Source organism: Macadamia integrifolia, chromosome 5, assembly GCF_013358625.1.
Source record: "Macadamia integrifolia cultivar HAES 741 chromosome 5, SCU_Mint_v3, whole genome shotgun sequence".
Taxonomy (NCBI): Eukaryota; Viridiplantae; Streptophyta; class Magnoliopsida; order Proteales; family Proteaceae; genus Macadamia; species Macadamia integrifolia.
Window position 1 is genome coordinate 17671362 of NC_056561.1, and position 15895 is coordinate 17687256.

Here is a 15895-nt window from a genome sequence, read left to right on the forward strand (position 1 = left end):
TTCGGATGAAGAAATTACAAAACCCTAAACCTCACCTCTCCTTATGAGATCAACTCTATACATAGTGTTTTGACATGTTACAATATATAGAACCTCTAATATCAAAAAGTACAAAATTGCCCCAAGTATAAGAATTGCAATCAGAGGCCTCAGAGCTCTGCCACTCTACACACTCTCCCTTGGAGGGGGTCGCCTACCCCCTTACAACCCCCATGTCCCGTTCACTGGAGAGGGGGACCGCTGTTATTGGGGAAAAACTACCAGTACTTTCTGGATTAAACTAAAGCTGCGTTTGGTGACATTTCGGTTCCAGAAACGATGTTTCATGTCAAAAACAGAAATTTCAGTTTCTGTGCCAAAACACCTTCTTTTTTTTTAACGAAACTGGAATGATGAAACTACTTTTGTCGTTCCGTCAATTCTCGTTTCTACTGTTTTTTTCTTTTCACTGTTTGTTCCAAAAGAAACGAAACACACCATAAATGCACCAAATGCTTTATGAGAACGAAAAAACTCCAAAAACATTTTTCTGGAACGTTACCAAACGCAGCCTAAGATCACGTTTCACCAATAATACCTACTTCCGCTTTTACTTTTGGCTACATCAAAAATTGTTGATGTCCTTACAGTCAACTTTCAATCAACATAATTGAAGGAGAGAAATATTAGAAAGATTTCACCAAATACTGACAAAAATATTGGAAGAAAAAAAAGGGGTAGGGGTAGGGGTAGGGGTAGGGGGGGGGGTAGGGAACTTAGAAGCTTGAACAACCGCATAATGGCAACAAAAGGGTTAACAGGAAAGTACAGAAGCAGAGAAACTGTTCTAACAGAAAGCCAGAACAAACTAGAAGGAAAGAGTTTACCAAATTTGCGGAAGAGATGATAATTTTGTACTCTTACATATCTGCAACTTCGGCACTTGACGCATTTGAGAATTATGAAGTGTGATTCGAGAGCGACCAAATCAAAGCAATAGGGTAAGTAAACGGGGAACTCTGTGGGTAAAAGAGTCATTTCCTATGAATGCAATAAATTGAAATCTTTCACCGTGTCCCGCGCTGCTTTGGCGCCTTTCTTGCTCTACCCTCAAGGCCACTTGGTTCCTCAAGTTCTTCGTTCCCCTTCTCTGCTCTCTCTCACTCCTCCGGTTCCATTACCTATCTGAAATATCCCATTTATTCAAAACCTCGTTGGATTTCATGCAGAGCAGCAATGCGAGTACATACTCTGAGCACTTCTTTTACTTCTGAAGGTATGATCTACCAAACTTCACTATTCTTTCTATAAACTCAGTTCATTTGCTATGGGTTTTAGTTTTATCGGTGAACATGAATTCGGAAAAATACCCAAAACTCAGATAATGGATTTGATGATATTACATAAGAAAATGAAGGGTATCTTACTTGCATCTGCTGCTTTATACCCCATTAGATCTATGTGTGCTTAGCTCATAACTTTATGAATCGATCTACTCTCTAAATTAGCTCATTTCTGTTGCTTGGAAAATTAAGAATTTTTCCCTTTTGATCCCCTTGTAGATGTTTACTCTGCTGCTTCTGCTCTGGTCAATAGGATTTTTAATGCTCACTCCATATGTTTCCATGAGAACCATGAGTTCCATTGGCTATGTTTAGCTTTTTCCTTTTCCTCCAGGGGTCAACCTGGACAAATCCCACAACTACATTATCTAGTGCAATTTCTGAAAGAATTTCTGTTTTTGTTGACTGAGAAACTCAGATTTCTGGAGAATTTCCAATTAAAACAGATAAGGTTGCTTTGACTGGAGGGTTGCTTTCAGTTTCTTACCTAAAAATCAATAGGAAAAAAAGATTAAGGAGCTGGGACCAAAGAATTATAGCTGTTATAGCTGTCTTGTTGATGTAAGAGAGTGATAAATTATTCCCCTTGACCTGTTCTTCATATGTCACATCTGCCCCCATCATCAATTCTATCGTGCTTTCGCATAGAAAAGAAGGTGAACGACTGAAAAAAAAAATCCTCATATTAAATGGTTACGATTTCATGCTTGATCCGTTTCCCATTTTACCATAGCCATTCAAAGCTTCACACTAATCTTCCATAGGGATGCAAAAAATACTACTTGCAGCTAAACATGCCCTTAAGATGAGACCATTCATTTACAGTTCTCAGTTTCCAAGTTCTTTGGGCCTCTTCTAATCATTTGTTCCAGCAAGATCATAACCCCTAGGGATTAGAAAGGCTAACTTGAAAACTTGCAAACTCAGAAAAATTCTTTATTGTGTTCTAGTTTGGAAGATTGCTTTCATCTCTCAGCAAACCCTTTTGTCTCCAGATTCAGATAAACTCTCCCAATTCTCAATCTTTTCTCTCTTAATTATCATTTATCTGTGCTGTCTGTGAACAAGTTTATGCTAAACCGTAGATCAACTAAAGTAGCAGATCAGGAAAGTAGGGTTTCTCTAAATTTAAGAGCAAAAGGGAGGTCCATTACCTAAGTTGGTAGAGCCTTCCGCCACATGTTTGTATCAACTAGCAAATTGAGTTAGCTATGAAAAATCGGCAGATATTATTAGTGGGACCTTGAACCATTCATGGCCATGGCCACTGATGTCTTGGCTGGGCTGAATAAAAACTTTGGCTGTTACCATGAACTGTGGGACCCTAGGAAACAAATTACCCACGGAAGGAAATTTGTCTAATTCTTCTCTCATGATGTATTTGAGGTCCCACACTCCTATGTATTACACGTTACACAGTTCCACACATCCCAGGATGGGATAATTCCTTAATATCCCTTTTTCTGTTTCTTCAATAGTTTTTGGCCTTATATGTTTGGCTTTCAGATATTGTTTTCTGTGAATATTATTATTCCAACCTGGGCCTTTCATGTGAGCCTTTATCTCAGACGTTTGATTGGAATCCTCTCCATAACTGCCAAAGGAGATGCAGCTCTTCCCCTACCTCTTAGCCTTACCATATGAAAGCCTCCAAAAGCCCAGAAGATCAGATAAAACCCAAAAAGGACAAACCCTTAGAGAGATGCCAAAAAGTTAAAATGTCGAGGGGGGATGGGGGGACCCCAAATCACGGATAAAGTTGGTTTGCTTTTGTTTGGCTTATTTGTTACTAATCTTTGTTTTTCTGAGAACACATCCTGTAAACAAGCGGCTGAGAATTAGACGACAGTTCCATCTCTTTAGCCATACCTACATGCACTGATGAATGAAGATTAGCTTAGCCTAGCCTAGTGGTCGCAGCTTTGGTTTGAAGAGCCGACGCCCAGGGGAGGAGGTCGTGAGATCAAACCCTGTCATATTAGGGTGAGTGGCTATGTTGTATGTAGGAGTAGATGGCCATTGGCCCTACTAGCGCCCTGTAGGCTGGCCATTGGCCAGCGATGCTCAGTAGGATAGGAGATTAGAAGGAAAAAAAAATGCACTGATGAATCTAAAATATGCAGTTGCTGGGCCCACGTAGTATCACTACAATCAGATTGATCAGATGGTCCAGTTCACTAATCTATGAACTTTTTTTGTTCAATTTTTCTTTATTTGTAAACTCTTATCACTGGATTAATGTGATTTCTGTTTATAGCATACAACCATAAATTTTATAAGATTTTCCATAGGAACTTATCCCTGTTGTGTGGAGTGTGAAGAAAGAGACAACTCAACCCAACCTCCCCCCTCCCAAAAAAAAAAAACCCCTTCTCTCCTAATGGCCATAGATAGTGGATAGAAAGTCAGTAATGGAAAAGAATCTCAGAAGCACTTAAAAGCTATTGGCGTCCTTGTTAGTCATCCTGGTTATTGTTTTATCAATAATCTATTCCACGGAGGAAAGAGGTAACATACTAGATTTTGCTAGTTGTAAAATTTCAATCTTGTCTGGAGAAAGGTTGACCACTTGTTATTGGTGGTTGCTGCAGTTTTAGCATGAGAGCTCGGTTGAAAATTATATTCTTCTTTAAACTCTTTACTTATTGGCAACTTCTTTTTTGTGAAAGGCTCAAAGAACTTGGAAAGATGATAACGATAATGATGTAGCTGTGGTGATGATTACAGGGGGGGATGTTGATCTTATCTCAAATTAACTACCACTTTTCTAACAGGAATTTATTTGGAATTGAGCTTCAAATTTCATCTTAAGCTTTTCGGCAATTGCAGCTGCCAGGTACCTTGATCTTTTTCCGAGCAGCTTCATGGTTTGAGTCATTGGCCAGAAGTTCTTGGATGTTGCAGCCTCTGTGGATGAAAGGGAAGCTAAGAACTGGTCATTCACATCATCTACATGATTGTCAGGTTGGGCTTCTTGGTTGCTGCTTCGATTGCAACCTATGCCGTAAAGCAGATTAATATCAATTCTTCAAGGCCTCCAACATCTGTAGTCAAATCTTCAGGTAATCATATACTGTTTTTTCTTTTTTTCTTTCTTCAGAGAGATTTTTATCACCTTTACAGTGTAAACTTATCAACAATTTTAATAAAGGAGAAAAAAGATTGGGTCATAAAATTTCTGTTTCTGTAATTGACATAGCACCACTAAGAAATCTAGATTCTGTTATTGTCTGTGGATTACAATCTTATGAATTTATTGTTAACTTTTCTTGTTTTCTGATAAATTTCGGACTCAGGAAATGGCAAAGCAAGCTTTGAACAACATCAGAATGAAGGGAAGGAGTTCAGTGACTCTAATGTCAAACCAGAAGAGGAACATGTAAGTAGATCATTATTCTCCATTCACCCACCCACTGACAGTTTTCTATAATGACACAGACATCATAGCTTGCATTTTTGTCGTACTTTTTCTTCTCTCGACAAGTTAACAGAAGTTCTGCATGTTACAGGGAGAGGATGAAGAAGAGGAAGAAGTTAAAAGAATTAGTAGCGTAATTAACCCAACTCTAGACAACATTCTGGCTTTAAGAGATGAAGATATTTTACCAGAATTCGAAGATTTTCTCTCTGGGGAAATTGAGTTTCCACTTCCCAATGATAAGTTTGATACAAAAAATGACTCCCAGGCTGAGAAGGACAGAGTCTATGAAACTGAGATGGCAAATAATGCAAGTGAGCTGGAACGGTTACAAAACCTGGTAAAGGAGTTGGAAGAGAGGGAAGAGAAGCTTGAAGGTGAATTGCTTGAGTACTATGGTCTGAAGGAGCAGGAGTCAGATATCACTGAGTTACAAAAGCAGCTGAAGATAAAGACAGTTGAGATTGACATGCTGAACATCACCATTAACTCCTTGCAGGCTGAGAGGAAAAAGCTTCAAGAAGAGGTTGCACATGGAGTTACTGCTAGGAAGGAGCTTGAAGTGGCAAGGAATAAGATCAAGGAACTCCAGAGGCAGATTCAGCTAGAGGCAAACCAGACAAAGGGTCAGTTACTTATGCTCAAACAACAAGTTACTGGTCTTCAGGCAAAGGAGGAGGAAGCCTTCAAGAAAGATGCAGATGTTGAGAAGAAGCTCCAAGCTGTAAAGGAGTTGGAGGTGGGAGTTGTGGAGCTTAAGAGAAAGAATAAAGAGCTTCAGCATGAGAAGAGAGAATTGACTATCAAAATGGATGCTGCTGAATCTAAAGTAATGGAGCTCTCCAATATGACAGAGGTAAGAGACTTGTGTACTTCTCTGCTCTCTCCTATAACTGTATCCCACTGTTTGCTCATTTATATTTAGATTTTGCAAAAATGTGAAGTATTTATTGTTCTAATATTCTACACTAAATAGGTCAATGTAATTTATCTGGTTCAATCAAATTGGCATGTTAAGTGTGTAGGACTTCTCCACTAATGTTAAGTGCATGTGTATGGTAAATTTGTCAGCACTAAATCTAGCTTCTGCTGGTGCAGAGTGAAATGGTTGCCAAGGCAAGGGAGGAGGTCAATAATTTGAGGCATTCAAAAGAAGACCTCTTAAAGCAAGTTGAAGGGCTCCAGATGAATAGGTTCAGTGAAGTTGAGGAGCTGGTATACCTTCGTTGGGTCAATGCATGTTTAAGGTATGAGCTCCGGAATTATCAGACACCAGCAGGGAAGACATCAGCTCGTGATCTCAGTAAGAATTTGAGCCCAAAATCTCAAGAGAGAGCTAAGCAGCTGATGTTAGAGTATGCAGGTTCGGAACGTGGACAAGGGGATACTGATCTTGACAGCATTTCTTCACAACCATCCTCTCCTGGTAGTGAGGACTTCGACAATACTTCCATAGATAGCTCCACTAGCAGGTATAGTAGTGTCAGTAAGAAGCCTGGTCTTCTCCAAAAGCTGAAGAGGTGGGGGAAAAGCAAGGATGACTCAAGTGCTCTTTCATCACCAGCCCGGTCCTTTGGGGGAAGCTCCCCAAGCAGAGCTAGTATGAGCCATAGATCCTCCATGTCAAGGGGTCCATTGGAATCCTTGATGCTAAGGAATGCAGGTGATGGTGTAGCTATCACTACATTTGGGAAAAAGGAACAGGATCCCACAGAATCTGCAGAAACCCCAAACCTCCCACGCATTAGAACACAAGTTTCTTCTGGTGATTTACTAAACAACGTTGCATCATCATTCCAGGTGATGTCTAAATCTGTTGAAGGGGTTCTTGATGAGAAGTATCCCGCATACAAGGATCGGCACAAGTTGGCACTAGAAAGAGAGAAAGCAATCAAGGAGAGAGCTGAGAAAGCAAGAGCTGAAAGGTTTGGTGGCAGTTCAAATTTTAATTCAAGCTCTGACCCTAGAGCCAGGGAATATAGAGAGAAACCAGCTACCCTGCCTCCAAAATTATCTCAAATCAAGGAAAAGGTTGTAGTTTCTGGTGATTCTAGTGAGCAAAACAATGATAAGGTCGATAGCCAAGTGAGCAAGATAAAATTTGCTGACATTGAAAAGAGGGCTCCAAGGACGCCTAGGCCACCACCAAAAACATCAGGCAATGCATCTATTGCTTCTGGTCCAAATGCCAATCCATCATCTGGAATTTCAACCCCTCCACCGCCACCACTGCCTCCTGGTGGGCCCCCTCGCCCACCTCCTCCACCAGGAAGTCTACCACGAGGGTCAAACAATGGTGATAAAGTTCACCGGGCTCCTGAGCTAGTAGAATTTTATCAGACTTTGATGAAACGTGAGGCAAAGAAGGATACTTCCTCTTTGAATTCATCTAAAGCCAATGCAGCAGATGCCAGGAGCAACATGATTGGGGAGATTGAAAATCGATCAACATTCCTCTTAGCTGTATGTTAGATTTGTGTGTTTCTGTCTTCATTTTCTCATTTTGTGTCAGCAGTGTGCTTCAGGTTTGACAAAGAATGGCTATGGATCCAGGTAAAAGCAGATGTGGAGACTCAAGGTGATTTTGTAGAGTCCTTGGCTACTGAAGTCCGAGCTGCTTCTTTCACTAAAATAGAAGATCTAGTCTCATTTGTGAATTGGCTTGATGAGGAACTCTCATTCTTGGTATGACTTCTAAGATTCAGATCTTAATGTGTAGTTATATTTATTTAAAGGAGCAGAGATTCAAGATAGTTATGATTTCTTTTGGAGATAGAAACTTTCTTTTTGAGCATGGACTTGGAGTAGGGTGTTTTTGAAAAATTAAAGAACATCTATCCAACCTGATTAGTTTATTCTGAAAGCTCATGCATATTTTCTTTTAGGTTCTTACTGACCCATCTTTACAGCATGGAACTATAGGTCTAATTGTTAGCTTTTCCTTATGGCCTAGGTCGATGAGCGTGCAGTTCTCAAACACTTTGATTGGCCTGAAGGGAAGGCAGATGCCTTGAGGGAAGCAGCTTTTGAATACCAGGATCTGATGAAGTTGGAGAAAAAAGTATCCTCTTTCATTGATGACCCCAAACTCCCTTGTGAGGCTGCTCTAAAGAAGATGTACTCATTGCTCGAAAAGTAAGCAATTCCTATCCTTTAGTGGGTAGTTCATCAACTTAATCTCTTTAATTTTCAGCATAAAAAGTTCTATGTTTCCAATTGCTCAATGATACAAGCCCTTGCCAACATAGACCAGTAGGCATTTACATTTCATTGTCTTCTCTTCTCTTCTTTCCCAGAGTGGAACAAAGTGTCTATGCTCTCCTGCGGACACGGGACATGGCTATTTCACGGTATAGGGAGTTCGGAATTCCAGTTGATTGGTTGTCAGACACAGGCATAGTAGGCAAGGTATGCTTCATTTCTGAAACATAATGGAATAAGCACTCCAAGATAACCTTTTAGGAAACTTCCCCTCTCTTGAAACCAATCAAGGTTTAGAGAACAATCCCTTCTCCTGTCAGAAAGTAATTTCTTGCTCAAAATAACAAAGAAGTTCCCCATTTTAAATAGCCCTTTTTCTTCATCTTGTGAGCAGCAGTGTAAATTTATTGATACCAAATTTGGGGAAGTGTAAGTCAACTAGACATATCTAAGCAACCTCCAGCATTTTGACAAAATAAGAACTCTATTAAACCTTCAAAAGCTATGATATTTATTCCTAATGGTAGATAGTGGTCAATTTTCTTCCTCCCTGCAGATCAAGCTCTCCTCTGTTCAGCTGGCAAAGAAATACATGAAACGAGTAGCAACAGAGCTTGATGCAATGAGTGGACCTGAGAAGGAGCCAAACAGAGAGTTTTTGCTTCTTCAAGGCGTGCGCTTTGCCTTCCGTGTTCACCAGGTAAAATACTAAAATCTACTCGTTTACTCTTTATATCTCAGACCATTAAGTTTATGGGAAAAGGTTCTCTGAGCCGCCAGAGGCGAACTCTCTCCCTAAGTTTACTCATTGGTGTGCTCCTCTATGCCAATTGCTCAGAGAACCCTCTCCCTAAGTTTATATACCACTCATGGAGAAAACAGTAGGATACGACAGCATTTTACAAGTTCCCTGTAACAACCTTGTAGCTTAGTGAGGGAAAATGAAAAATTTTGCAGTTCCAGGGTTTAAGTTCCTACATAACCAATTGGTCAATCTTTTTGCAACTTCTAATATGAAAAAACTAGTTTTACTGACTGAGGAAAGAGATGAAAATTCTGGTGAAAGCACTTCAATGCTTGCAAACCCTTCACCAGATTTAAGAATCTCCTGTCTAATCTACAAATGTTCCTGTTTCAAACCATATGGATTCTTACTAAGAATATAAATGAGATTCTGAGCCTTTATTATTTCCAGTTTGCTGGAGGTTTTGATGCGGAGAGTATGCGGGCTTTTGAAGAACTGAGGAACAGAGTACATGCACAAAAAGGCAGTGCAGATCAGCCAGAAGCATAAAGTTTATCCTTCTTTTCAAATTCATATCCACTTTTCTGTTGTATATTTCATTTTCACCTCAATTGGTTAAAAATATCAGTTTGTATTGGACACTGTAACAATCATCAGTTCATCTAAATGTCAATAGAAGATACACAGAGTACAATCATCAGCTCATCTAAATGTCAAGTCTGTTTCAGCATTTTGTTTGGATCAATGTATCAGGTAGTATAAGTTGCAACTCAAGATCAACAAATCCAAATAAATGGTTCACGATTTGAGGTTTGTTTAGTTTGATAATTAGAAATTACATAATGATGAAAAACATATTAAAACTTAAATTGGAGAGTGGGGGGGGGGGTTGCGAAGGAGAACCTAGCAATAAACAAGGATTGCAATTTGTAATCCTAACAGAAGTAATGCGCTTATTATTCATTATTGAAAACTTAAATCACTTCAATTAAATCAACATCAGTAAACTTCAATTTCATGAAGAGGTGCCTAAATAGCCATGGATAGGTTATCCACTGTAGCTTATAGCACTAACTTAACAGCCAAAAATATGCAAGCTGGAAAGTAAGAGCAAAGAATGAATATGGTATACCTTCATTGCAAGACTTCAATCAATTAATGTAAAAGTCAGAAATTAAGACAAAGAATGCACCTTCATTACTGATGTTCTTTTTCTCTTCTTATTTTTAGGACTTGGGGTTATCATGTAAAATTAACGTAAAAGTTCAACAATTACCATATTCATATGATAAACAAATCAATCGATTACGTTTAACATTTTTTTTTTAGTCTACGGTGAAATTTCAAATGATGATTTTTTTTTCTTGACAAGTTAAATTTCAATCAAGTATCAAATGGTACCTCTTGGCGTATTTTCTAACAAAGCATGAGGCAATAGAGCCATCATGTAACTGAAAAAGGTGTACATAGAAGGGGAAAGAAACAAAGAAGCATCTAACTGCAGATAATATTCTAAGATTCAAAATGTGCATTCCAAACTTAATGCACACAACTTTCTTCTGACATCATCAAGAGTCGGTAGATGGAAAATGGGGATTTATGTTTCCTTTCTCCCCCCCCCCCCTCAACTCCTTCAAATGAAAAGCTCAAATAAAAGATACTAGAAATCCTAACGCATTGTAATTACAAGATTCTTGTTTGTAAACTTGGCACCTCCCACCTTTCCTTGGATACTAGAAGGCAAACGAATGACACGTCTTTGGTCTCCTGCTTCCACCAACAACTCAGATCCTCCCCTATACTGCAACAATCAAGCACTTAACATAAGAAACTCCAAAAAAAAAAGCACGAGAAAGCTGAAGGCAAGAAAGTGTATAATCCAAGTTAACATGATGACCATTCACTGGAGTGGCAAAATGGGCTTAGAAGACCAAAATAAGTCGTGAATTGCATAACAGCATGCTTCTATTCGAGGTTTGAACATGTCTCAAAATTCTTGTATATCACATGCTATGTAAGGGATCACTTGATTGCAGACTTCTCAGATTCAGTTTTGACGGGAAGAAACTACAACATCAGAACAATGATGATGCGGGAGCACCTGTGCATTGAATTTGGTGGCTCGATATTTATAATCAATCCATTAGATTGGGATGTCCAGCTGGGAAGTAGTGTATTATCATGGGATGGGTTTTATTTATTAAAATTAAAGGTATTTGGGTTTTTCTTGTAAGGGGTTAGTTGTTTAATTAAGGAAAGTAGGTGTCTTAGAGGAAGTCTCTGATTTTATTATAAGCTTCTAGATTATGAGTTGCTTGTGGAAGGGGATTACATCACTTTAGGAAAGTTAGGTTGGATGATAGTCAAAAGATACTTGCCATAATTGAATTTCACTAGCACGAAATGTTGTTGATACAGTATAAAGAGATTCTCTCCCTTGAGGATGATGGGCAGGCCTAATCTTTCAATGGAAGATCTGATTCTCTCCCTTCTCTTCCTATCTTATTCTCTGATTACTTTTTCTCTTTCATTGTTTTAAATTATTCAATTGACTCGGTTTTCTTTCTAGGTTCTCTCTGTGATCTTTTCTGGTTGGCTTCTGGTTTAGATCTGGAGATCAAACTATTTTATTCTATTGAGCTTATTACCCGCAAGTTTTCAAAATCCACCTGGATCAAATGACCTAGAGTTTTTTAGTTTTTATGTTTTGGATTTGGTTGAAATCAAAGTTAATTCCTTCAATAAAAATGCATATAAAAAAACTTGATCATTGCATTGGGTAGTCTCTACTGTATCTTTTTTTCTTTTATTTTAATAGGTTTGTATCATAATCTTTCGAGGCCTCTAATATACAGAAAGGAAATTCTCAACAGATGCGTGGTTTCCCACAGTTCAATACAAAGCATCTATACCAAGAAATAAGTAATCAAGCATTCACAGAGGCATTCTTCTTCTGTAGTCCATAGGCAGTTACTATAGGGGAAAAATAATAACATGCTTTATATAACTTCTAAAGATACTATAGAGGAAGATCAGCATGATAATAGAGATACAATGGAAAATGGGGGAAGAGCCAACTTTCCAGAGCAAAAGATCTGGAATTACTTGGTATAGCTTGATCTCTGACTTGTCAAAGCCTGGCATGAAGAGAGATACTGACTTCCTCACTGGATCGAACTTAACTGGTGGTTGAAACCTGTCACCACCACTTGCTGCTGCAGAAAGAAGATTCTGTGCATCTTCACCAAGACTTCCAAGCAACACAGAATTCCAATCTACAGAACCCATAGAAAGAGATGGCATGCATGCAAACGGCAAGGGGGAAAATTCCTGAACCATATGTACTGATTCTGGACTATATTGTGGACGAGCAAAGCCAAATGCACCAACAACATTGGCACCCGCTTGGATTGCACAGCCCCAATAACGTAATGCAGCCCTGACAGACATTGAACAGTTTGTGTCCATTACAATGTAGCTGCTAAACTTCGATGGTTCAGCAAAGGCCGCAGATGCTCTCTGCATTGCACATAGCCCAAGGCAAACTTCTTGAGTAACAGTAACATTTGGGAAAAGCTTTTTTTTTTTTGGGCATGCATGTGTGTGTGTGTGTGTGTAGAAAAGAAAGGCGAATAAACTAAAAATGGAAATACCTCTAGGATCTGATCAGCATTGTCCCATATCTCTGCACTTGTTTTCCCATCAAGACGCAAGCCACCACCATTTAACTTCACGGTTTCATCTACTAGTCTCAAGAGTAAAGGAGCAGTCAACCTCCCAATGTCGGTATTTTCAGCCACATTCCTCAAATATTTCAAATACCATCTGTGCAAGTTCATATGTCATTACAATGCAGACTACACGCGGTAGGAGGTGGGAGGGTTGAATGAGGAAAACCCTAACCTGGCTCTCTCGGTAGAGCCTATCATCCGGAGTGTCTCCTCAGTGCTTATGCCATCATATACAACTACATCGAGCTTCTCTTGTCTATTGTTTCTGGAAGCTACAGTCCTTAGAATTCCCACAAATTTTTCAAGTGCTATGGCTGAAAAGATGGAATCCATTCCAGGTAGAACTCCAAGCTCTTCACCCACCACCTAACATGTTAGAAAAGAAAAGAAATAAGACTATCCTTCAAACATAAAACAATCCCACTCATACATGTTGTTTGACAAATACGGAGCCTATCAATGAAAGAAGATCGTTACATACCCACCCCTTCAAGAACCCCTTGCATCAAATTGAGACGAGTGTCAGCTTGCTTGAGCCGGTTGAGAGGTTCAAGAAGCATCTGTAATAAAGTATAATCATTCCCTGTTGGTTTCAAATTCATTCAAGTCATAACATCAAAATCACATAGAAGAGAAACAGAGAGGGAAGAGATACACGTACTTTAGTGGTTTCCAACCTAACAACCGAAAGATAATTGCTGCATAAAGTAGGAGAAGTTCCAATTTTACAACCCATGAGATATTCGGCAGTAGGATCTTGAGAATGCAACACCAAACATGTACTCAGCCCAGCCTTTGCGTAATACTAGGCACCGGAAGAAGACAGCAGTTAAAATCCCTGATACAGGAGTGAAACCATTTCCAGCTCATCCAATATTAAACTAATGGGGTGACTGAATTATGAAACTATCAAGGTATGGCTAAGAATGTAAAGTTCTTAGGATAAGATATTGGAAGAAAGTAAAAACTATAAGGCTATGTTTGGTTGTAAGGGGAATTAAAGAGAAGGGTAGTGAAATTTTCATTCTTAAAAAAGAAATATATGTAATCATTACTCATGTGACTTTAACATTACTTCAAATCATTCCATATTTGGTTATAAAATTTCACTTTTCTTTGCATCCAAAACCTTTGCTATAATATGTGAAATAAAAATTGCATATAAAATATATCATTACTAAATATAGATAAAAAAATTAAATAGTTTATATAATCATACAAGCTAATGATTATAAACATTTCTTTTTAAAGTATGAAAATTTCCCTTCCCTTCCTTTTAAATTCCCATTGCAACCAAATAGAGACTAAAGGGGTCACTGAATTATGAAACTTTAAAGGTTTGGCTAAGAATGCAAAGTTCTTAGGATAAAAAATTGGAAGAAAGTAACAGTCATTCCTTAAGAACTCTAACCACCAACCATATTAGTCCTTTAGAATTTGGAAACAATTATTCCTAGTGCTTCAATGATGCATTGATGCCATCAGCCCATATATGATGTGAAATACACCATTCAGTAATCCTCGGCTAACACATTTAAAGCCTATGCAACGAACCTTATTTCTGGTTTGAATATATCGTCAAGTCATAAATATGGCTCATGATCTTTCTGGGCAACACAGTTTTTTAATAATCTACATTTTCTTAGCTATAACCCATCAATCTTTTTGCATGGTTCCTTGCACTCGTCCTTGCTTGGAATCTCCATATAGCCAACCCCATTAAGTTGGGATAAGGTTTTGGATGTTGTTTTTTGTTGTTGCTACATATTCTTAGCTAATAAATTGGAAGATAGTTAGATTCATCCCTCACAAGCTCTTAACTTTCAACCAAAATTTGTTCTTCAGAATTTGGAAATGATTACTTAATGTGCTTCAACTGTTGCATCTCTGCCATATATAGTGAGCAACAAATATAGATACTACGTATCGAACCTAGAAACCTTCTTTCTAGGTTCGGGTAGAACGAAGAAGTCATAAATATGGTTCATGTTCATTTCTAGACAACTCCAAGTTTCTTAATTAGCCACACTTGTCTCACATTATTGGTATGTGATACAATCATAGAATAGTTGAATATGTCGTATAGATGGATTAATTATCATATCAGTTACCTTGTGGACTTATGAAGGGATTGTGTTTTCAAGTAGCTTTTCCTCTACTTGTAGACCCAAAAAAACAAACAAACAAACAAACAAAAAATAATAATAATTTCCGGCTATAGGATACTAGGATGTTTATCAGAAATGAAATGTAAACTGGAAGCACTACCCAAGATAACTAACTTGATCATAAACAATTTAAAGATTCTTTTTTTTTTTTTTTAAGCAATTCGAATGGGGGTTCAAGAATTGAAATGCAGCTTACAGAAACAGATAATCAATGAAATGAAATAACACAAGAATCAAAGTAGAAACAAAAAACCCATATCGATTTCTAAGAAAAGTATATCAACGGTTGGTAGAAATAACAGTAGACTCTCAATGGAGCACGGAGAGTTGAGGAAAAGCACCTGTGCGGCGAGAACTGCAGAAGTAGTCTTGCCAGAGCCTCCTTTCCCTAAGAAAGTTACCAATTTCGTGGATTTCTGAGGAGAGCGATCCTCCGCCTGGACAGCCATGACCAACAATTGTGGTCCATAACATCTGCGGCCACTCTTGCGGGTTCGGATAGAAAAGTCACGATTAGGGTTCCGTTGGAGGAGAGAAGATGCCAGAGGCAGGGTGAGCGTAGAAGCCATTATCGGAGCAGGCGGTAGTTGCGATTAAGTAATGAAGCATCATGTAAGGGTGTCAGTCGGTCGGGGCTAATTGGGCTGGTGGTGTGAAATCCTTGCACCGTGAACGCCGATTTACTTAAACGGGTCTGGGTTTAAAGAGCATGGTATGATTTGAAATCGGGTCGATCGATGTTGGGTTTTAATCAGGCTACCTTAAACAGGCCTTGTACAGGCCTTAAATGGGCTATGGGCCTATTTAATTCTAGACGGGCTCTAAACGAGTCTACCCTAAAATCAATTTTTAAGCGGATTAAACTATTGACTTTAAAACTAATGGAATATAACATTCACAATTCCGAAACCATATCCAAGGAAATCATATTTTTAAAATGTAAGCTAAGTTACAAGAATTACACTCTTCTTAACAATTGAATGATCCAAGAATATTACAAACCTGAAATTGGATTTTTGATTCACTGATATACATAATACAATGAAAGAAAAAACCTACTTTGGGCAGTTGTCTTTCCCTTCAATTATTACACTACTTTGGCAGTTGTTTGACTATGTTAGTTTTTTATAGATATTCTGCACATTGCTTGTGTTCAATCTTATTATTTCAATGAAAACCAAGCTGCCTGTCTGTGCCAAATGTTTATCTTTTCTCTATGTTGTCATTCTTCACAGTGAAATCACAATGGTCACCATATTTCTCATTAAAATCTCATATATCCATTGTGTTGTAATCAGCTATTAGTTTAG

At 38.5% G+C, this 15895-nt stretch overlaps 2 protein-coding genes across 8 annotated transcripts; one reads left to right on the plus strand and one right to left on the minus strand.

The window, feature by feature from the left end:
• Window positions 1-1063: 1063 nt before the first annotated feature.
• On the plus strand, window positions 1064-9389 carry LOC122079870 (protein CHUP1, chloroplastic). Of its 7 annotated transcripts, none has more exons than XM_042646629.1 (10): window positions 1064-1255; window positions 4097-4384; window positions 4613-4701; window positions 4832-5596; window positions 5839-7203; window positions 7294-7425; window positions 7694-7875; window positions 8037-8148; window positions 8498-8641; window positions 9137-9389. In XM_042646629.1, exons 2-10 carry the CDS (start codon window positions 4276-4278, stop codon window positions 9233-9235), a joined length of 2997 nt encoding a protein of 998 aa, XP_042502563.1. In that variant the 5' UTR covers window positions 1064-1255; window positions 4097-4275; the 3' UTR covers window positions 9236-9389. The 7 variants fall into 7 exon arrangements, with proteins under 7 accessions (XP_042502563.1, XP_042502560.1, XP_042502559.1 ...); XM_042646626.1 differs by having other exon boundaries at window positions 4152-4384; XM_042646625.1 differs by lacking the exon at window positions 1064-1255 and adding an exon at window positions 3665-3830 and having other exon boundaries at window positions 3992-4384.
• A 674-nt stretch (window positions 9390-10063) lies between these two features.
• LOC122078814 (uncharacterized protein At1g26090, chloroplastic) lies at window positions 10064-15240 on the minus strand. The gene is made up of 7 exons (XM_042644955.1): window positions 14927-15240; window positions 13079-13222; window positions 12903-12977; window positions 12590-12783; window positions 12340-12511; window positions 11792-12205; window positions 10064-10487 (listed from the first exon to the last, which is right to left on the minus strand). Exons 1-7 carry the CDS (start codon window positions 15152-15154, stop codon window positions 10356-10358), a joined length of 1359 nt encoding a protein of 452 aa, XP_042500889.1. The 5' UTR covers window positions 15155-15240; the 3' UTR covers window positions 10064-10355.
• Window positions 15241-15895: the final 655 nt, after the last annotated feature.